The sequence below is a fragment of the Culex pipiens genome, chromosome 3 (genome assembly GCF_016801865.2).
Source record: "Culex pipiens pallens isolate TS chromosome 3, TS_CPP_V2, whole genome shotgun sequence".
Taxonomy (NCBI): domain Eukaryota; kingdom Metazoa; phylum Arthropoda; class Insecta; order Diptera; family Culicidae; genus Culex; species Culex pipiens.
Genome location: NC_068939.1, coordinates 40,563,309 through 40,585,645, shown reverse-complemented (window position 1 = coordinate 40,585,645; position 22,337 = coordinate 40,563,309). Strand labels below are relative to the sequence as shown.

At 36.7% G+C, this 22,337-nt stretch overlaps 2 protein-coding genes across 3 annotated transcripts in view; one reads left to right on the top strand and one right to left on the bottom strand.

Moving 5' to 3' along the window:
- LOC120428758 (uncharacterized) overlaps window positions 1-4,988 on the top strand; it is a 55,328-nt gene extending 50,340 nt beyond the window's left edge. For both annotated transcript variants that reach the window (XM_039593840.2, XM_039593841.2), the window contains 3 exons: window positions 2,002-3,117; window positions 3,179-3,709; window positions 3,766-4,988. In XM_039593840.2, coding sequence (XP_039449774.1) covers window positions 2,002-3,117; window positions 3,179-3,709; window positions 3,766-4,152 — 2,034 coding nt within the window. In that variant the 3' untranslated portion in view covers window positions 4,153-4,988. The remainder of the gene's footprint in view (window positions 1-2,001; window positions 3,118-3,178; window positions 3,710-3,765) is intronic.
- Window positions 4,989-9,793: 4,805 nt separating this feature from the next.
- On the bottom strand, window positions 9,794-21,022 carry LOC120428750 (peptidyl-alpha-hydroxyglycine alpha-amidating lyase 2). Its single transcript, XM_039593831.2, has 5 exons — window positions 20,790-21,022; window positions 20,022-20,324; window positions 11,526-11,698; window positions 10,961-11,461; window positions 9,794-10,897 (listed from the first exon to the last, which is right to left on the bottom strand). The coding sequence occupies exons 2-5, from the start codon at window positions 20,253-20,255 to the stop codon at window positions 10,603-10,605; spliced, it is 1,203 nt and encodes a 400-aa protein (XP_039449765.1). The 5' UTR covers window positions 20,256-20,324; window positions 20,790-21,022; the 3' UTR covers window positions 9,794-10,602.
- Window positions 21,023-22,337: the final 1,315 nt, after the last annotated feature.

The following is a 22,337-nucleotide window of genomic DNA, read 5'->3' as shown; positions in this document are numbered from 1 at the left end:
ACATTATTCATGTTTTTATATTGATATTTTTTAACTGAAAAATTGAGCAGGAAAACAAAATTATCCATTTCGTAAAAAATTATGAAAAAACTTGGAGTGTTGTCTTAAAATTTACAAAAAGAGATTAAATGTAACTTCTTTCAGTTTTAACTGTGTTTACTTCGAATTGAAGTTTTTTTCTATTTTCTTTTTTAAAATAAATAAGAAAGCAAAACTAATGTATTTTTCCAGAACAACTTATTAGTGATAAAGTTTTTTTTTAAAAAAAAAGCTTGAAAAATCAAATTATTCATACTGAAAATAGATCGCTGCAAATATTTTGAAAATATAAAAAATGTATCAAAAACTTTAAAAAATTGCAACGGTCATTGAAATTTGAATGTTTTTTTTTTTATAAAAAAAATATATCAAAGTATTTAATTGCAATCGTCCAAAACAATATCTATACAATTTCAAACAAACAATAATTAAAATAAGTCAAATAAACATTTTTGAATGTTATCTTTGTTTTTCATTCTTAATCTCAAGATATATGAATCATATTTGCAACACTAGTTCTTTTATGTATTTACTTAAAAGAACCCAATCATAAGAAAATTTAAAAAAATGTGTTTACTTTTTCAACTATTATCAAATATTAGTTCCGGCCCGCCACTGCTTAAAAAAATCAGATCTGGCCCGCAGGGCCGAAAGGTTGGGCACCCCTGATCTAAAACAACACACAATAATAAAAAAAAATATAGGCAAGCAGACATGTTTGAAATGTTCGTGTTGCCAAAACGGGATGGTATTGTATTTTACAAATTACGGATTATTTATTTTAAATTGCACCTTGATGAATAAATAAATAACACTGACCAACAAAAATGTCGGGCAAGCTCAACTCGAGGGGAAGCATGAACATGGAGGTCCCCAAAAACCCGTGCACTTTAAATTTTTCAGAAATATTTAGACAGAGCCGGGGTATTTTTCCAAAGTTTGTTTGGAGAATTAGGGCGGTTCGTCGCTCTTGCATACAACTAAAAATTGCATGCAATATGTAGGGCGTCATCCATAAAGTACGTCACGCTCTAGGGGGGGAGGGGGGGTTGTCGCAAGCGTGACAAAGTGTGACAAGGGGGAGAGGGGGGGTCCGTGAGACCGTGACGTCACGCTAGACTATTTCCTGAATACTGAAAATTCAGTCAAAGAATATATCTAAAAAAAAGTTTTTTTTTGATAAAATTTACTCATAAATCAAACACGACACAAGGCTTTAAGAAACAGAGTTTTCGATGATAGATTTAATATGCTTAAATCATTAGAATTTCAAACAAAAAAAAACTGTTGATGGTGATTTCTATCACTACAACATTCAACAAAATAAAAATAAAAATCTAAACACAACCTGTAAAAATTAAAAACTTTCTCGATTGAACTCCGAATTTATAAATAATCCTATTTATAAATCATGTAATAATTATTCAAAAAATCAATATGGAGGGGGGGAGTCAACAGAATGTGACGTACTTTTCGAAGGGGGGTTGGAGCCAGCGTGACAAAGTGTGACATAGGGGGGAGGGGGGGGGGTTAATTTTGGCCGATTTTAGCGTGACATACTTTATGGATGACGCCTAGGTGAACCGAACCGCACTAACTCTCCATACAACCTTTGGAGAAAACCCAACCGGTCCAGTCTAAATATTTTCGGAAAATTCAAAGTGCACGTGTTTCTGGGGACCTCCAAGTTCATGCTTCCCCTCGAGTTGGTGGGTTGATGTAAAAAACGATTAAGCATATAGGACAGTTTTGCCTTCATGAAATAAATCGGGTAATATTGTCTAGATCTACCTATCTTTTGCAAGATTCTTTTTTGTTTTATTGTAACGGTCATCTGCTCCAAGGTAGATACTTTTAAGAGGTAGTGAAACCCCCAACTCTCTACCTCCCCCCCACAAAATACCATAACTTCAAAAACCCATCGATAACCACTTTCTCATTCGCTTTCACAACCCGTTCTAGACCGAATCCCTCCAGAAGTACGAAGACCGCGGCCTGGACGAGCTGATCGTATCGCTGCACGAGCACATCACCATCTCGGAGATTGGGACCATCGACACGGAATCGGACGGCGCCGCATACGTGACCGCAACCGCCACCGGAATCGACACCGTTGACGCGATGACGCTTGAAAAAGAGGTTGATGGTGATGGGGAGGTTTGTGGGGGTAGCATCGACACGGACGACGTTTCCGAGCTGATGAGTGGGCATGGGGATGAGGACGCGTATTCGGTTGGGGTTTCGCCGGTGGAGAGTTCGTCGGCGTCGTCGCCGTCGTCTTCCTCTGGGAAGGGCAGGGTGAATGGGAGTGGCATTTATCGGAGCTTTAAGGATCGGTTGAGGTCGTCGTTTCGGAAGAGTCGGAACTTTATCAAGAACGAGCAGCGGAAGATTGAGAATTATTTTGAGACGAAGAGTGGTGGGGGGACTCCGAGGAAGGGGGAGGAAAAGGATCGGGTGGGGTTTGACGTGAGTGCTTATGGGAGGAAGTACGCCGAGGATTCGGAGACGGAGGAGATTTACCAATCGCTGAGCAACGAGGGATCGCTGGTTGAGCTGAGCAACGCTTACCTGGCGGAACTTATTGGTCAGATTAAGACGCAGTGCGACACCAAGAAGCAGCTGAAGCAAGCGTTGGGGATCTGCCGGAACACGCGGGAGTTTGAATGTTCTTCTGAGCTGATTGAAGCCGAAAGGTTGTTGCTACTTTCGACGCTGAAAGAAACTGCCGCCCGTAACGAGCTCAGCAAGATCGATTACAATGCAAACGGGAAAGTTCCGAGCGATTCGAAAAAGGTTGGTGTAGTAGCGTTGAACCACTTTGAGTTCCCGCTGAAGGACGCCGCCGTGCGCGACATGCTGTTCAACTACTTTTACGTGGTGGTGTGTTCGTACAAGAACCAGGTAAAGGCTACGCTGGCGAAGGAACGCAGCGAAGATCGCGTGTACTTCCGGAACTGTGAGATCAAATTCCTGGAGCTGGACGCCGACTACGAGATTCGGGTGGAGGTGTTTGTGCTGAGATTGAGGAAGAATGCCAAGAACTACAGCTTCGAGAGCAAGTATCACCTGAAAAAGGTAAGTTCGTCTTTGTAGATCATCCTCAAACAAAGTTCTAACAATTTTTTCTCCATTTCAGGAAAATAAGAACATCCTCGGCGCCTGTCCGAGCCCTCCAAAGCTCCTCAGTCCGTCGAAGCTACTCTCACTCAACCGGTCCGGCTCGCCCAAGAACTTCGACTACGACAACGAGTTCAGCCGCTTCAAATCGCAAGGCTTCATCACGCTGACCTCGTTCAGCCTGCTCCCCTCGAAGGGCCACCCCTCGCCGAGCGACCAGCTGGCGGAACAGTTCCGCCACTCGCCCTACTACTCCGCGTCCAACAACTTCCAGCAGATGGTCCGCCGACGGGACGACCAGAATCTAGTCTACCTCGTCGAAGACTTCAAATACCTTCCGCTCGACTCGATGGCGTACAGCTCGAACCTGCTCGGAAGCCTCGGCATGAGCATCAAGAGCGAGATCGTCTTTGTCGACTCGGACATGAGCGGCTTCCTGACGGTGGGGGAAAACGGCCGGAACGGCCGCACGGATTGGAACCGGCGCTGGTGCCGCGTGAACGGTTTCGTGATGGAGTTTTGGAACTACCCGCAAGAGTGCCAGGAGAAGGTGAGTTGGCGCACTCTTCAAATAAAACCTGAAATTTAACATTCGTTTCGTTTCAGCTTCCAACGCTCCAAATCGACCTGGCCAAGTGCCTGGACGACGAGGTGACCCCGGCCGACCGCGCCACCTGCTCCCGGCCGCGCACCTTCCGGCTGGACGTGTTCGTCAAGGGCACGGGCAGCTGCAGCAGCAGCGGCATCGGCAGCTACAAGGACTCGGATTCGGCCCACCAGCAGCAGCAGCACCATCAGGCCCACAACGGCAGCGACAGTGGCCACAGCCACGATCTTCATCAGCAGCAGAAAGAGCAGCAGCAGCAGCAAAATCAGCAAGTATGTGATAACACTAAGAACTACCTACTCTCGGCCGACACGAACAACGAGCTCAAAGCGTGGCTCAACGAACTCAATCGGGTGGTGAAATTTTTAAAAGAGTGGAAAATTTAGATTTAGAAACGCGGCGCGTGTGCAATATAAAATAGCTTAAACGGAATTGCCAGCAAGCAGAAACAAATGTGGATTTTAAGTCATCGCGTAAGAATTTTTAAGCAAACGAACGAATCTCAAAGCCGTTTCTTGTTGTATAGTATAGTAAAATTGCAATAAGTGCCTTTCATTCCTAACGACAGATTTCGACAGGATCGGACCGGGAAAAGGCAAACTTTTCCTCGTGTCCCGAGTCCGACCACCGAACGAGTAACACCCTTTTCGGGGGCAATAGCTAGTAGACGTATAGGGTAATTTTTATTCTATAGTTTTTAAAAACAGAAATGCATTCCACAAAACCAGAATTACATGAGCAAAAATAAAAAAAAACACTAACAAATATACATTCCAATTGTAAAGAAAAACGTGCCTCCCTGTCAAGACAAGAAATTATTTTTCACTGATCCGTTTCGATTTTGATGAAACATAACAATTAGTAGCCGAACAAAAGACTTGAAATTTACTAACAACACGAGCAAAAAAATTAATCCATCTCAAATCGAAATGATCTCATTGGAATTGTTTAAAAAAGGCAGCGTACGCTGAATGCCATAAAGATGCAAAAAAAAGAAGCAGACATTTTTTTACTCGGTTTAAGATTAAGGTAATTGCTGGTAGCTAGTAACGGAAGCAAGAATTCTAAAAATCAAACATTAGCTAGAAACAGTGGGCAGCTCTAGTTTAGAAAAGTCTAGTTGGTAAAACAAATTGAACTTGAAGTGACGACCACCGAAATTTCGACTCTTCGTGATTAAATGTTTTCAATAAAACAAATATTCAAAATATTGCTGTTAAAATCGCTGATCTTCTTTGTACTCTAAATCCGAAAAGTATTCAATGAATAACCCTGAAGCGATATTTTTCCTCATAAAGTTTTGTGATTTTTTCCAATTAAATCTTCAACGCTCAGAAGCGACCCTGAACTTTAACCGAAATCGCTCAAAATTTGCACAATTTATTATTATTATGTAGTATGATGATAATGCAGGCCAAGGATTGATACCTAAGAGCATGCAATGGCACTGCCCTTGTTGCGTGCTCTTCGGTTGACGTCCACGTAAGGAACATCCTGGAAGGAGCGCAACTAACTACATCCGTAGTTCTGTTTGATCATCCGAACTATCTTGATCAGAACAGTATAGCTCTGGTTCCTTGCGAGTGTCCTATTTTCTTACCTCCACGTTGGCTTGGTTTTCATGATGACCTAGCTGGTGGCCTGTGGAAACGGATCGTAAACCTTTGACCACCGCGGGTCAGAGTCGAGACGGCTAAAAGAAAGGGGCGCGACAATGTGGGAAATGGAAGTAATTTGTGATTGTAGACGGTATTGTTTTGATTCGCAGTATGTTGAGTCAACTGCTGTGGATGTACCTGAATCATCGCACAACGGGGTTTCTCTTCTCTTCATTCTCAGCTACCACCTATCTCCTATTTTTATTTTGCTCTACTGATTCTCAATTCTTCACTGATTCTTCTATTTAATATCCATCATTTGATTTTGATTTTACTAACTTTTGATTCTCTTATCTCTCAAAGCTTTTCCACTCTTTTTTACCAATTGATACTGCTGTAACAAACTTTGTTTTTTTTTTTCCTTAAAAATATACTTTTCCTTAATGTACTAGTAATATCAAGTCTATTTATCATTTGCCTAATTTGATTTTATTTCGAATTTATTTATTTAAATAATTCTTTATCTGTCCTATAAATTATCATTACTATAATCTAAGCTTTTTTTGTATCTCTATTTATTACCTATTGTCTAATTTTACATCTAATAGGGGCAGGGGGGGCAGAATGGACCATGGGGGCAGAACGGGCCACCCTTGGATTTAGGCTTTAGAATGGATTTAGACCAACTGTAAGACAAGGGTCTTATAAAGGACGTCAAATAGCATCACCATACCGAAAACGACGTTTGAATTCATTGTATTTTTCGAATTATGAGCAAAAATGTAAATTTATTGAAAAACCACGCAAATGTTGTTTATTTTGAGGTTCTTAAATAAGCTTTCTGAAAAGTTGGATTGTTTGAAAAAGTTTGCTCAATGCTTATAACGTTACTAGATGCTACTACCAAGGTATACAAACAACAACGGAACCTTGAAATCATTTAGAGGCTTGGTGGTGGATGTGTTAAATTAAATTCCACTTGGGGGCAGAATGGACCACCCTTATCCTACCTTATAAAAACAATCAAAAGTTATGAAATTTGGATTAAATGGATTATTTCACTCCTGGTAGCTTCACAAATCACGTTTAATGCAACAAAAGTTGATTTTTTAGTTGTTTGGACGCTTAGTTGTAAAAATAGTGTCTTTTTTCGACATATTCACACTATTTTCAAAAATCTTTGTTTTTTTAAGTTACTGTTTTTATAAAAGTGATCAAATTTTATGGAAACTATAATGGAAAGGTCCCTCAAGTAATTTCTTATCACCCTTCAACGTTGTATTAGGAGAAATGGCTTGTTTTCTAAGGTGGCCCATTCTGCCCCGCAGGGTGGTCCATTCTGCCCCGCACCCTGGAAAGTTAGTCGAAAAAACTTTTTTTTTAAAGTGGCTCAAAAATAGTTTTAAGTAAATAATTTTCATCAACCAAGTATACAACATTGAAGGAAACATTCCAAAGCATAAGCCTACTACACTGGATTCATAAATTTTTATGTTTTTCTATGGTTTTTGGTGCATTTCCCTTAGGCGGTCCATTCTGCCCCCCCTCCCCCTACATCTAGCTTCTCATTTTTATTCTTTAAAATACGCTCATCATTCTCTTACTATTGATTCTTGATTTTTATAAAATAAATTCTCTTTTACTGTCTATTGTTTTCAATCTTCACCCTTTTTTTCAAACAAGTGAGGTTTGAGCCCTTACTCAATTTATGGAATGGTTAAAGGATTAACACAAATATTACTACTGTACTTTTGGTAAACATTTATAACATGCTTAGGACCAAAAATTGTAACAAAACACCGCGACAAAAGAAATAGCAACATATAAACACGACTCAACACTAGGAAAGATTTCAGGAGAAAACAATACACAGTAAAATAACAACTAGTTTTTAAATTAAAACTAAAAATAAAACAGTTTTTGCTTTAATGAAAGTTGATAGGCACACTATAAATGGTTAGGTGCTTATACTTACATCAAACCCTACGTAATGTACCACCCCCGGCCGAGTTAAAATGCGTAACCGGAAAAGAAGGTGTGCATGCCTGGCACGAACACTCAAAGCGTGTTCTAGCGTGTTGCTCGTACTGACTCAGAGCAAGGGTGAGATGTAGGTGTAAGGGCAGTGCGTGTTCGTCGGGAACCTGGTGCATAAGATCGGTCAAGGCCCGTTCTTACACTGAAAATTGCGAATTGCGAATTATTATGATGATAATAATATGATTTAAGTCCTTTTCAAATGTAAGTCGTAATTTAAAAAATCTAAAAAAATAGAAAATTTCACCCAAGTTTAAAATTGGAAATCTGATCAATCGATTGAAAATTAAGGTTCAAATGGGTAGATCGTAGAAAAACACAGTTTTGAATTTATTATTTTTTACCAATATCCCCACACACACGGAAAGACATTTGCGCAGAATTTGATTCTGAGACGATAAGTAGAAATAAAGCTGAGTCTAGGAGGTCAAATGAAAAAGTTTATTTTTGAGTGATTTTATAACCTCTCCCCAGGGTAACCAGGTCAAAATTTAAAAAAATCTGGCAAGGTATATATATATCGATTAAAATCTGGAAACATCTGGCAGACGAAAATTTAACAATTTTGAATGGTAAGGGGGAGGGAGGATATGAATTGATTGAAAAATAAATTAGAATTTAGATGGTTTAACTGATTTTATGACCTCAAAAATGTTGAATTTACATTTTCTTTCTAAAAAACATATTCTTTAATATTGATTTTCAATTAAATAAGTTAATTTGAATTAAAAAAATGTTTAAAATGGACATTAAGTGAAAAATTCGGGCACAATCTGACAATATCTGGCACAGAGAAGGGTTAATCTTTCTTCTGGCTGACACTTAAAAAATCTGGATTTATCTGGCAACCTGGCAACCCTGCCTCTCCCCTAGTGAGGAAGGCTACACTTTATCAAAATATTGGAAAAAGTACTTTCAATTGTCCATCTATGAATGATTTTTTGATTTTTGTTATGCATTTTCGATACTTTAAAAAACACTAATTTTTCATAAAATCGGAACTTGACTGTCATACTGTCATAGCTAAAAAAATTGACTTTTTGTCTACTAAATAATATCAAAAAATTGAAAAAAGTGAAGTTAAAGTTTGTCAAGGTGGTGTTTGTGTAATAAAAGTGGTTTAAAAGTGTAAATATTTTTTTTCAGATTGTAACTATTAGTTTCTAATCTAATCAAAAACCTACTTAGCCGAAGACATCGAATCGATCAGAAAATCGAGATACTTATTTTAGAATGTTTTCATAGCACTTTTCTATGTATAGTGGGGTGCTCCAAATCCGGGCTTCCTCGGGGCTATCCCCTGAATTTAAATATTAGCTCATCACTAGGCTGAATTCCAAATTTGAGCTCATTCTGGCCACGGGAACCCCTCCCTCTAATCGCATGAAGTTTGTATGGAAAAATCGTCAAAATGTATAGAGAAAAGCAACTGTTTCAGTTTTATACCTGTGGAGGGGGCAAAAGTTATCCAATTCTTACCATTTCGTAGATGTAGAACCTTCATTCATTGTATGGAAATTGTCTCTTCAAAATTAAAAAAAAAATGAAAGGTAAAGTATGAATTCTTTTCAAAACGAATATTTCTTTGAAAACATTTAATTATTACTAAAAAAAAACTTTCAGCTTGAATAATCTATATTAATTTTTATTTTAAAATAAAATATCCACAAAATAAATAAAAATTTGCTTGAAATATTCAATTCCTGGATATCCAGATTTTTAAGCAAAGATGGCGTTAGTGTGGCTACATGAAATGGCACACTTTTTTTGTAATGTTGGTACCACTGCGTGATTTTGACATTTCGGTCGTGCACCATTTGTACGCCATCTTCGCCAAGATCTTCGCTTAAAAATCTGGAAATTTTGCTTTGTTTGCAAAAATTATAACTGTCATATAATTTAGGCGGTTAGTGATAAAAAAAGTTATTGATATGATTCAAAATGTTTGGTTTTTATATTGAGTTATTTCTGAAATTATTTTTAACATATTGCCATACCCATATTTTTACAGTGCAAACCAAGGCATAACCAATTTTGTCAGGCATTTTTTCAAAATGAATCTTAAAATAGTTTTTTTTTGTAATGCGTGTGAATTGAAACTATGGATGTTTCTTTTTTAAATGATTTTTTTAAGTATAATTTTGCTAAGATGTTTTTAATTTTACTGAACATAGTTTTTTTTAAGTTGGCCCGGATTGCACTTGGTTCTGAGGACCTTTGCCAACTCTCAATGCGAGTGGCAATCTACCTGAACTAGGCACATTGCAGAGTGCCAGCCTAGAAGAAGGTTTTGAATCGATGTTCTCTTTTCATGAATTGAAAATGTGCAGACAAATTGTTGTCCAAAATCCAACGAAATGTGATTTATTGCAAATGAAACCAGTTTTCTGTATACTACGTATAAATGTTTATTATACATTGCTCTATAATAGCAGCATTTTTTTAATGACATTTGATATCTGTTTGTTTGTTCTGTTTTTTTGTATTTTGTTCTCTTGCAGAAGTGCACAGTACAGGTTTATAATATAAGAGTTGATACGCCAACATTGACTAAATACATTTCATTTTTGTTTTGTTTTATTTTGCAGTAACATGTCTAACACTGATACAAATTGGTTCAACACTACTGTGTAGATTAATCGCTGAATGTAAGAGTGAGTTTAATACTAGCCGGTTTCATAAACCGAGCAATCTAACGGAAAACAGTAACGGAATATATATTATTTATTTTCTTTTTACTGATAATATATTTGTTGAGATATAATGATGACCCCCAAAACGTTTTCAGAAAACTTAAAAGGAAAAAGCGTATAAAAGTACGACTGGAAATTTATGTTTTTTTTTGTTTAGCTACAGTTCTCTGTTCGTTCTTCATCGATGACCACGATGGTTTTGTGGTCATTTTTCATCTGCCATCATTCCCCTTTTTTGTAGTGGATATTTGATTCTACTTCTTAGTGGATATTATTTTTGATGAATATTACATACCATTTTATTTTTTTGCAGTAGACAAGTTTGCTTGGAATATTTGATGATTTACACATTTTTGTTGTTGCTATTTTCCACGCACTGTAATTATTTCTATAAACATTGTGGCTGGTTACATTGTTTTTTCTCTGTGAATTGTTCTTAAACTGCAGCATGAATAAATCCTCGATTGACTTGGTTCTTGGTTGTGTGCTTTTTTTTCTCTAACCCAGTTTACACCAGCTCGAACTTCCAAATTTTGTTCGGGCCAATTTCGGTGACGTACATGGCCGATCCGTTCGGGCAGAACGCGATCGAGTGCGGGTTCTGGAACTTGCCCCAGTGGTCGATGATCGTCTCCGACCGGGGATCGATGGTGAAGCCACGAACTGGGATCATGTCGGCCGTGGGTCCGTTGATCGCGTAAACCAGATCGCCGTAGGATGCCACATCGTACACGTGTCCGAGGTCGGGCTCCTGGATGGTGGCCGCTTGGGTGCCCTCGCCGAAGGTCGTTTTCAGACCGGCCCTGGTGGATGAGAAAACAGTTGTGAACATCTTTTGATTTACAAAAAAAGGCAATAAATCTTACTTGGGACAAACGACTCGCATATTCTCGCGATCGGCCACGCAAATCAAATCCAAATGCTCCAGCAGCGTTAGTCCATGAGGAACCTGCAGCGACAGAAACTCCGGCGGCTGCGGAATGGTCCTGATCAGTCGTCCAGCGGCGTTCAGCTTCAACAACCGATTGTTGCAGTACCCATCGGCGATGAAGACCTCTCCGGTGGTGGCCACCGCCACGGCCGTCGGTTTGCACAGATGGTTCCGGGTCGAACCCGGCTCAAACCGGCGTCCCACCGTAATGCTCGGATAGTCATGGCCCGGCATGAACTTGAACACCTGGTGCAGGGCCACATCCGTCAGCCACATGTTTCCATTTCGGTCAATAGTCATCCCATGTGGCATGTAGAAGATCCCGCCGCCACTCTCGTCGATTACGGCCCCGGTGGCCGCACTCAGCGTCAGGATGGTACTGTCCTCAATAGGTCCATCCGCAATCAGCTGATAGTGGTTGGTCGCGTTGAAGCTCCTGAAAATGTCAAGAATTTCGATTAATTTATGTTAATTTCACGAAATCCGCAAAGCAGACTCACTCAGCGGTCCAGGTGCGGTGGCCCCGATGGAATATGACCGGGTTGCCATCGCGGTTGATCGAAACGGCCGTCACCTGGCCAAACTCGTGACTCTCGTGGGGCCAGTTCTCGACGGCGCGGGGCTTCGGCGGGCTGTCCAGGTGCGACGTGTCGACGGGTTTGAGCGGTTCGGGCTAAAATTTAAAAGTTTACATATTTATGAGCAATATTTTTTTAACACAATATAGTGCTCATAAATCCTGAATTTTAACATTTATAATGATGATTTTTCTATAAAAAAAATCAGGGAGGTCTTTTAGCAAGTTTGTTGGTTTTCCTATCTACCTAGCATAAGAGAGCACAGAGGCATTAAATTGTCAATAAAAAATATTTTGGAGCAAAAAATCTTACATTCAGTACATCGAACGAACTTTAAACACCATGCGTCTCCAGTAAAATAATATAAAGAGTTACTTTGACGGAGGCGCTTTTAGTTCAATTTAAATACACTTAAATACTACTTAAATAGCTGTTTTTTATTCAAAGAATAATATCCCTTAATCATACTTTTGAATATTTACAATTTTTGGATAGGGCTGTCCCGATGACAGTTAGCCAGTTCGATTTGCGATGCCTTTTCGTCGGGTCGCAAAATTTTTCGCGTCCGTTGTCGATGTGCAACAACAGCAAAACCCTATCATACCTTTTCAACTCGTTTAACATTGTAACTCGTCGTTCGCAACGTTAACCAGTACCTCACTTAACATCAATCACTTAAAACTCGTAAAATCATCTCAAGTTAAAAATTGCACTGTTCAACTCTTCATTTCAAATGATTTTGGTTCTATCTTTCCACAGCCGGCTGTCTAAGACTAAACCATTTTATTTGAAATTTAACAACAGATAAACGGGAAATGTCTCATCCGCAGCATCCGATTGCTTGCCTTGAGAATAATACATAATATCATTCAACAAACACTATGATTTTGGGTCGCATCATCATCTTCTATGATGAATCCTGACCAAACACCCTATCCTACTAACAAGTTTTCAGGTTCCTGGCGCTCGTGGGGTGTAAGCACAGAGTAAATCAGCTGCCCTAGTAAGCAACCTGCGCTAACTAACATTCCCGTCCCTTAAAATCGAGGTCTACAAACTGACATGGCGGGCGCCGTTGGTGGCCAATGACTGTTACCTACTCGCAACTGATCTAGCTTTAGCAATCATGGTGTTTTATCTTTTCAGCGCATTCATACATGCTGTTGATAAGGGAAATACCACTAGATCGTCGAAGCCTATGATCTTTAGTGCTGAAGAGCCATATTTTCACTAGGGGGCATGGCTTTGTTCTAGAGGTCGTATCGATGAGCTCCGATTTTGATGAAACTTTCAGCGTTTGTTGGTCTACACAAAAGATGAACTCATGCCAAATATGAGCCATCTACGATGCGGGGAAGTGAGGTAAAATATCAATTTAAAATTTGGCAAAAATGTTTTCAAAAAATAGGCCGAATTTTTTAAATGCTCATAACTCAAGTTTGGCAATACGTAAACCTGCTCGCTTGGTTTCATTTGAAAGTAGAGCGTCCAATTTCCCGGGGTTACAAATTTCCCGGGAAACGGGAAATTTTCAGCCAATTTCCCGGGAAATCCCGGGAATTCCCGGGAAATTTAAAATTTATAGAAAATTGTTATGATCTTGGTTAAAATTAAAATTATGCAACAAAATTGTATAGAACATAAACATTAATGGTATAAATAAGTGTGAAGATCAATTAACAGCTTGACTGCATGTAAAAAATCATTCAACTACAAGAAAATGTATTTTGGTATTTTTTGATGAGAAATTTTAAACTTGCCTCTGTGACCAGTTTAATAAAACGAGAAATAAAAACATGCAGAAATTATTTTTTTCATGACAAATACTGGTTTCAGCTCTTGAACTAATGGTAAAGCTTTTTAGTGTTGGTTTTACTCCAAACAACCCAATGTTTTCAAATATTTGAAGCAAGCTTTGAATTTATTTTTGCATTTTTTGAAAACAAACAATAGAAAGTAATTTTTCAATGATTTTTTTTGTATTATTATGCAACCCGAGCAAACGGAAATAACGTGGGAATAACATTTTTTGATATTTGAAAATACTAGGCCAATAACATTTTTTGTTCTTTATAATAAGATTCGTTATTCGACGTTATGATTTTTTGTTATTGGAATGTTATTGTAATAACAGACTAATAACATTTTAAGTTATTCTTCGAACAAATCTTTGTTATTATTTTTTGTTATTTTAACAACTAATCCGATCATCCCAATAACAATTGGAGTTATTCTTCCATAACAATAAATGTTATTCCCAAGTTGTTTTGGCTTCCAAACAATATCAGACTAATAACAAATTTTGTTATGATAACATAAACTGTTATTAAACTCTTATGCAAAAATGGATTTTGCAAGAATATTCCATAACTCTTTTTGTTATTTTAACTGTATTTGTTATTGAAATGGCATGAAATTTGTTATTACCGTCTGCCCGGGAACATGATTGAAATTATACGATAAATTAACATCATTTCACAAAAAGTCTTCTTTTCTCACATTTAACCCTCTAAAACCTGTAGTTGCACCAGTGCTCCATAATTCTTTTACTTCAAATTGTAATTTCTTTAGTACTAGGTATTCAACCAATTGAATTAATTCTTTTTGCACAAATTCGATTTTCATCTCATTTGATCATGGTTAACAAAAACGTAAAAAAAATCTTAATTTTAATTTGGAGGTAAGGAGTTAATATTGTTTTGATGAAATAACATCAATCTGTTAAAAGCTTACCTAATTGTTATAATTCAAGACTCATTAAGCAAGATCTATTTCCAGTTGCTTCAACAATTAATATTATCAGAAATAAGTCTGATATCATAATTTCTGATGATCTGATTAATTATATATAAACCAAACAATATATTTAATTTAACAAAATCATATTGAGTTTGTTCATTTATTATTTTTTCAGATCATTTTCAAAAAATAGTTCCAAAAATTTAAGAAAATGTTTACTTCCGCTTGAATTTCGGGAATTCCCAGGAAATTTACAAATTTCCCGGGAAACGGGAAATATTTTTTTTTGGGAAATCCCGGGAATTCCCGGGAATTTTTTTCCCGGGACGGGAAATTGGACGCTCTATTTGAAAGGTTTTTACATGCACTACAACTTCGACTTTGAATGACATCTGTCGGATACTTACTTCCAGAGATATTTACTAATTACTGAAAAGTCGTGATTTTTTTTTAAATTGTCGTATCTTTCTCAAAAACGTAGATACCACCATACCCTATGTGGCGAAATTGAGGCATGGCTTGTACTCTAAGTCTACAATAAAAACTTTTTGGTACCTCCGATTATGGTAAAAAAATCAATAATTCTTTGAAAATCATTTTTTTAATTAAATTTTACAATTCCATCAAACCCAAAACAATGTTTCGATTTTAAATTGTTCTTGTTGAGTCTCAATTTTATCACCGAATATGTTTTATACGCTGGAGATGTTAAATATGGCATATTTTGATACAAGACTTTGCGCAAAACATCAGTTTTCATCAGAAAACTTTTATTTTAGGGTGTGCTCAAAGTTTTTGGATGCCGGGACAACTTTGATGCTCAAATGAGCTTACGGGCTAAATGTATAGAATTGTTTTTTTTTTAAATAAATTACGTTATTTTAATTTATAATTCTAAAAAGTTCATCTACCACTTGAATCTTTTTTTGAATTTCTGTTAATTTTTTGGAAGTTTTTGGTATTTAAAAATAATAGAAAACAGAAAATGAAAGTTGTCAATCAGTTTTGTTGATTTTATTGTTTTAGGTATTTGAAACAAGGTATTTAGTTAAATGTTCTTGTGTTTTCATTGAAATTTTAGAGTTTTTTTTTATATTTTGAAAATGGTGACATGAATTCTGAACAATTTATGTAATGGCGTAATTTTATCTTTCAATCAATTGTAACGTTTTGGACGTGATATTCCAACAATTTGACTCTGGCTATGGTCGAGGGGAGGCAAAAAAATTAAAAGAAATATAAAAAGTGAAATTACAAGTCAAAATTTAAAAATTTCAGTGAAAAAATGGTTAGAAAATGTATTGTACACGCGTTCAGTTGATTTGCAATCATTCTTTTTAAAAATGTCTCAATAATCTCTTTTCGAACGCATTGCTTTGAAAACTTCAGCAGCAGTGAATATTTTGCCCATTAATTCCACAAGACTAAATAATTCCAACATGTACTGCTTTATATTGGGGTCAAAGCGTTGAGTTTCCCGATTACTAATACACCAAACTTTGCTATAATATAAAATACTGGATTCATTAAAACTTGTGATGTCACCTGCTTCTCTTGATTTTGTCAATGCTAATGGTTGATTCAACAAAAATGTCTGCTGAAAGTTTATACATCTCATCCTGCATCGGATATAAACGTCTAGATAGTTTGATATTTGTTAATTCATCTTTCATTTTGTGATCATCTTTGCGACTTAGAGGTCATAATGAGAAATGACATTCACATCCATTTTCAATTTAATTTTACTCATTTTTATTTTCTCACCTTCTCCTATATTAAAGTATCTTCAAAAAGTGAATGGGTTTTTAAATTCAATGTAACAAGTTTTTAAAATAGTTTTAGCTTGCATTCACAAACATTTTTCTGTATTTTTTCAATACAGTTATTGGAATAAAAAAAAAAAAAACGAAGTTGACTTTATAGCTGTCGGCCACCATTGCTAGTACCAACCACTAGTGTCTTCCTTTTTATCTACAAGGACTTCGCCGCCCTGGGCTCCTAAGTGTATGAAAGTATGGCACGGAGCGACGGCGCCGAATACCCATATTTAGAAAAAGAATTTTTGAGCGCCCGCCGCGGGATTCGAACCGGCGACCTCTGGATTGTGAGTCCAGTTATTGGAATAAGTTTGGCATAAAAGCTGAAAGATATGTCAAATTATGCCATATTTAACATCTCCGGCGTATAAAACATATTCGGTGATAAAATTGAGACTCAACAAGAACAATTTCATATCGAAACATTGTTTTGGGTTTGATGGAATTGTAAAATTTAATTAAAAAAAAATGATTTTCAAAGAATTATTGATTTTTTTACCATAATCGGAGGTACCAAAAAGTTTTTATTGTAGACTTAGAGTACAAGCCATGCCTCAATTTCGCCACATAGGGTATGGTGGTTTCTACGTTTTTGAGAAAGATACGACAATTTTAAAAAAAATCACGACTTTTCAGTAATTAGTAAGTATCCGACAGATGTCATTCAAAGTCGAAGTTTTAGTGCATGTAAAAACCTTTCAAATGAAACCAAGCGAGCAGGTTTACGTATTGCCAAACTTGAGTTATGAGCATTTTAAAAATTCGGCCTATTTTTTTTAAACATTTTTGCCAAATTTTAAATTGATATTTTACCTCACTTCCCCGCATCGTAGAGGGCTCATATTTGGCATGAGTTCATCTTTTGTGTAGACCAACAAACGCTGAAAGTTTCATCAAAATCGCTGAAAGTTTCATCAAAATCGGAGCTCATCGATACGACCTCTAGAACAAAGCCATGCCCCCTAGCGAAAATCTGGCTCTGAAAGGATATTACGGTTCTGTTCAACAACGGAGGGGCAACCATGGGTGATCTCTCATGCTCATGCTCATGCTTTTGAATATTTACAATTTTTGGATATGTTTCGCGAACTAGAGGTCCTCAGAATCACAGAATCAAAATTGTCCACGCTCCATACAAAAAAGATTGTTTTTGTATGGACAGTTGTCCACGAAAAAGGGGGGGGGGGGTTGAGATTTCCAAAAAAGTATCCACGTGGTTTATGGATGATCCCATACAAGAGCGACGAAATCCCATAAATCAATCGAAAAAATTAACAAGTCTAGCACAGCTTTAAAAAAATTGAAGGCAAAAAGTTCCGCATTTTGTGGCCTAAAATACCATAAAATAGGGTGACTTTCAAAGGTTTGAGATTTTTCTCAAAAATGAAGAGTAAAAATTAAATACATACGGAAGGTATGGAATCATACTGACCGTGCTAGAGAAGTGTTTAAACTACTTTTAAAAGAAGTTTTCATATAATTTTGAAAAGTTTAATAAGTTAGTTAACTATAATTCTAGATTACTTTTTCAAAACAATCAATGCGCCATGGGTTTCCTATGTATATAGGACCTTTTGAAAAAGTAGGCGAGAATTAAGCAAATGTTTATGAATAGCATTACAGTACTTGTTCGGTAACCGGGCTAAGAACGTAGCCCAGTTACCGAATGCTGCTCGCTAACTGGGCTGAACGGAAAATGCCGAGGGGACCATTAATGCATTATATTTTCTTGGGCTGGTATACATTATTTATAAAGTTTTTTCAAAGTTGGCCCAAAAAATCAGGGGGCTACAAAAATATTTTTTCTAAAAACATAAAAATTTCAATGAAAATTAAAGTGCAATCAGCTAAAATCAATTTAAAATGCATTCTCTTGCGTTTAAAATTATTTTTAGCATGTTTGGGTTGATTTAAAAATCTTTGGAATTTTTTAAAATGTTTGATCTTTAGTACCGCAAAAAGTTTTTTTTTGTTGAAATTTTTGTTTTCGTCAAATCTCACATTTTTTGAAAACTAATGATTGCAAATCAACTGAACTAGTGTAAAATGCATTTAAAACCACTTTTTGCATTCAAATGTTGAATCTATGGCTTGCTATTTCATTTTTTTATTTTTTATTTTTTTTTTGGTTTGTTTTTGTTTATTGACGTTTGTCTGCTTTTTAAGTGGACTACAGCCCAGTTATCGAGCGCCCAGTTAAAAAGCAGTCCAGTTCAACAACGGCCAGTTACCGATTTTCTCAAAGAACATGATTTTGAATCGGAAAACGGAATGCATTCTTAGGACAATTTTCCACTAGGTAAAATAAGTTTGTAAATAATAAATTTAAGTGTTATTGAAACATAATTTTAAAAAATCTTCAAATTTAAGAAAACTTTTGATTCGTTCTTCAAATTTAGTTTAAAATGCAAAAAGATACGAAAATCTTATAAACAAGACTATTTTAAACGAATTTCAGTCGAAATTCTGACTTTTGAACAACTTTACCTAAAATTTATACACTCAAACCCCGATGGTTTGACACCCACTGTTGTCAAACGAACGGGGTCACGTTTTAGTTTGACACCCCTTTTACACGGAGTTCACACACACTATCAAACGTTTGTTTTAATAGTGTGCGTGAGTGCCGAGTAAAAAGTGACAGTTCGTCACTTTTTAGTTTGACTTTGACCAACCAACGGGGTACAAACTAAAAAAGTGTCAAACGAAAAGGTGACCAACCACCGAGGGTTGAGTGTATGTATTTTGTTAAAAAGCTTATAAAGCTAGTTAATAAAATATAAATATTGATTTTCTTTTCTTTAAAATTATATCAGCAACCTTCGTGATGGTACATTTCCCGTCAAAATAAAATTGGAACACCTTGAATTTGATATTAAAACAAAACTCATTAAAATAAGAGTTTTTAACACAACATTTTTTTAAACACTATTGAAAAAACTTTTTTCCAAGATTAGTGCGTGGACTTTGTGTGGCCTACCCTAGTAATTTTTTTTTAAATAATAATGTTGAGAAAAACCTTACCAGTTGAAAAATATTCCAAAAATAAAATGAAAGCCTATCAATGTCACTCCGGTTTACGGTATAATTTTTTTTAAATTTCCGTTGCCTTTTTTTATTTTTCTCATGTTTCACTCCTTCATAAAATAAAAATAAAAATGCAATTGTAAAAGTCATACAATGATTTGTTTGAAGTTTGCACTCGTTAACGTTTTTTCAATAAAATTTTATATTTTCAGAAAATAAGTTATTAGACCCTGATTATAAAAAAAAATGAAGAGGGTAGGATACTTAAACATTACATAAAATATACATGGTCCTTGTAAGTTAATATAAATTTATGTGTCTTGGACAAAGTTGTTAAGACTGACGAGTTTGTCGGGATATTGATCATCCTCTCCATTGGCATCAACTCTTCCGAAGACTTCATCGCTCCATAACAGCAATATTTTTCATAAACACAAATTTTCACTTGATTTAACAATCATACAAGCAGGGCTTTTGTGTTAATTTGTCAAAATTTAAAAAAATACTTTTTTAAATCAGCTTCGATGTAAGAGGTATTCAGGGCATTACATTTGTGATGAAAAATTATTATTTTTCAATTGTATTCTCAATAGTTTACAATCGATTGTACAAGTTTTTTTTCAAGGATTTTTTTTAAAGTTTGAGAAATACATTATTTTTAAACCAAGTCTTTTTAGAACAACACATAAACAATCTTTCGAGAGGTTGAGTCACCATGAGTAAGTAATATATAGTTGCAAGAAATAGTAGTTCTTAGAGATGAAACGTGATTGTATTTACTGTAGAATATTAGATCAGTATGAAATTTCTTGATCAATAGTGAACATTTCCTCACCTGATACTCCTCCTGCTCCAGCTCGTTGATGGCATCCTCCAGACGGCGGGCCTTCATCAGCTCGTAGTACTGGTTCATGAGCCGCAGCGGGTTATCCGCGAATCGCGAACCCATGGCCTCGTACTGGGGCAGCGCCTGGGGCACTTCCCTCCCAGTCACCATGGCCACCAGGGCCGCCATCAGGATCACCGCCGCCATTGAAACCTGCTTCTGTGCTGCTGCTGCCGCCATCATCTTCCGTATGTGTGTGGTCTTCCACTCTCTGGCCCTCGGAAACCTTCTTATCACTGTGCTGCACACTTGCTGTTGAGGAAGGTAAAGCGAGGTAAAGTGGGGTTGTTACAAAGGGCAGAAAGTGTCGGGAAATGGCTTTTCCTCATTTCGAGTTTCCTTTCATTCCAGGTGATATATGACCCTAGCCAGGTGAGTGGTTTCCCACTTGTATACGAGGATGTGTCACTCGTTGTAACACGACGCAATTACGGTGCCTGGTTATCGTCCCAAACATGCTGCCAATATTATGCAAGCTATTGCGGTATTTGGTACACGATAAGCTGCCTTCCCGCAACATAAGTGAAATAAATCGATAAATTATGGTGACGACGACAAAACACCACCTCTCGCTGGCCTGCGTCGCCACCAGAAACATATGTTTCAAGCATCGAATTTCCACTTTAATGCTGGCCATGCCACGAGTTTAGATTTTCCACCATTACATGAACATAAGGAAAACTCACATCTCTTTTGACTAAACTAAATTCAACTTACCACAGGTCAAAACTCAAAGAAAAAACGTAAAACGGAAAACGAAAATCGACGGGAAAAATGTTGTGTGTTCTCGCCCCGAATCAATCGAGAGCTTTAGCCACCAAATTTTCCATGTTTTCCTTCACTCTCACACACACGCACACGCTCTTTCTTTTTACTCCTGTTGGGGATGGGCGAAAGGGCAGCACAAAGCGTCCGACCTTTCCCACTGGCAAACGACGACTGTAGTGCTGCTGAGGCAGCTTCAAACGAAGGGGGATCCACTAAAGCTACCCCAGTACACGGGATTTTACTCGGCTTTGCTACAGTGAATTGTTTGTATACAGCAATACAGGGTATGGGATGTGTAAGGGAGAGTTGGTCACGATGGAAACTTTCATTAGTTTGAATATTTAAAAAAACTTAAATAATAAAAAAAATAAAAGATAAATATCGGAAAATACAACAATTTATTACGTTTTTAAATTGAAATTATTCACGTGAGAAACTATGGGAATGACAGCAATATCTATGAAAAGTAAAAAAAACCTGTAAATTTTATTATATTTTTTTAAAGATTCACTACCTATTTGGGTTATTCTATACCAATTCACACGAAATCGGGAAAAGTTGCCCCGACCCCTCTTCGATTTGCGTGATACTTTGTCCTAAGGGGTAACTTTTGTCCCTGATCACGAATCCAAGGTCCGTTTTTTTAATATCTCGTGACGGAAGAGCGGTACGACCCCTTCCATATTTGTTTTTCAATTTGCAAATACATGTTTTTCAATAATTTTCAGCCTGAAACGGTGATGAGAGAGAAATTTTGTGTCAAAGGGACTTTTATGTAAAATTGGACACCCAATTTGATAGCGTTCTCAAAATTCCGAAAAAAAACTAATTTTTCATCGAAATAAACATTAAAAAAGTTTTTAAAACCCTACGATTTTTCGTTATTCAACTGTAAAAATGTTTGGAACATATCTTTTTAAACGAAATTTAATGTACTTTTTAAATCGACATTAACCCAGAAGAGTCATTTTTTCATTTAGAACAAAAGTTTTCACTTTGAAATTTCGTGTTTTTTTCTAACTTTGCAGGGCTATTTTTCAGAGTGTAATAATTTTCTGCAATGTAGAGCAGACAAATACACAATTAAATGATATTTAAACGTAAGGAGTTTGTTTATAAACATCATGAGTTTTCGCGATTTTACGAAAAAAAGTTTTGAAAACTACCTACTAACTAGTGCGTCCATTCCGGGAATTCCCGGGACAAGAATCCTGGGATTTTCGCTAAACCGGGAATTCCCGAATCCCGGGATTTTCGATATTTTGTCCCGGAAATCCCCGAAATTGAAAAAAAAAAACATTTTTGGCCTGGAAACTCAGATTGGTTGTGGAAATAGATGAACAGTTGAATACTTAGTAATCGATAACAATGTTAAAGCATTAGCAAATTTGTATTCGGCATATTAAACATTAATTTGGCTTAAAAGGGAAAATAATTAAAATTTTATTTTACGGATCCGCAAAATGCTTAGGGCTTTAAATATTTTTCATTAAATCT

Coding starts and splice junctions, on each gene's coding strand:
- LOC120428750 (XM_039593831.2), bottom strand. CDS start 20,255: ATGATGGCGGCAGCAGCAGCACAGAAGCAGGTTTCAATGGCGGCGGTG. Junction 11,699..20,021: donor TGGAGCAGGAGGAGTATCAG/GTGAGGAAATGT, acceptor TTTAAATTTTAG/CCCGAACCGCTCAAACCCGT. Junction 10,898..10,960: donor ATGCGAGTCGTTTGTCCCAA/GTAAGATTTATT, acceptor CTCATCCACCAG/GGCCGGTCTGAAAACGACCT.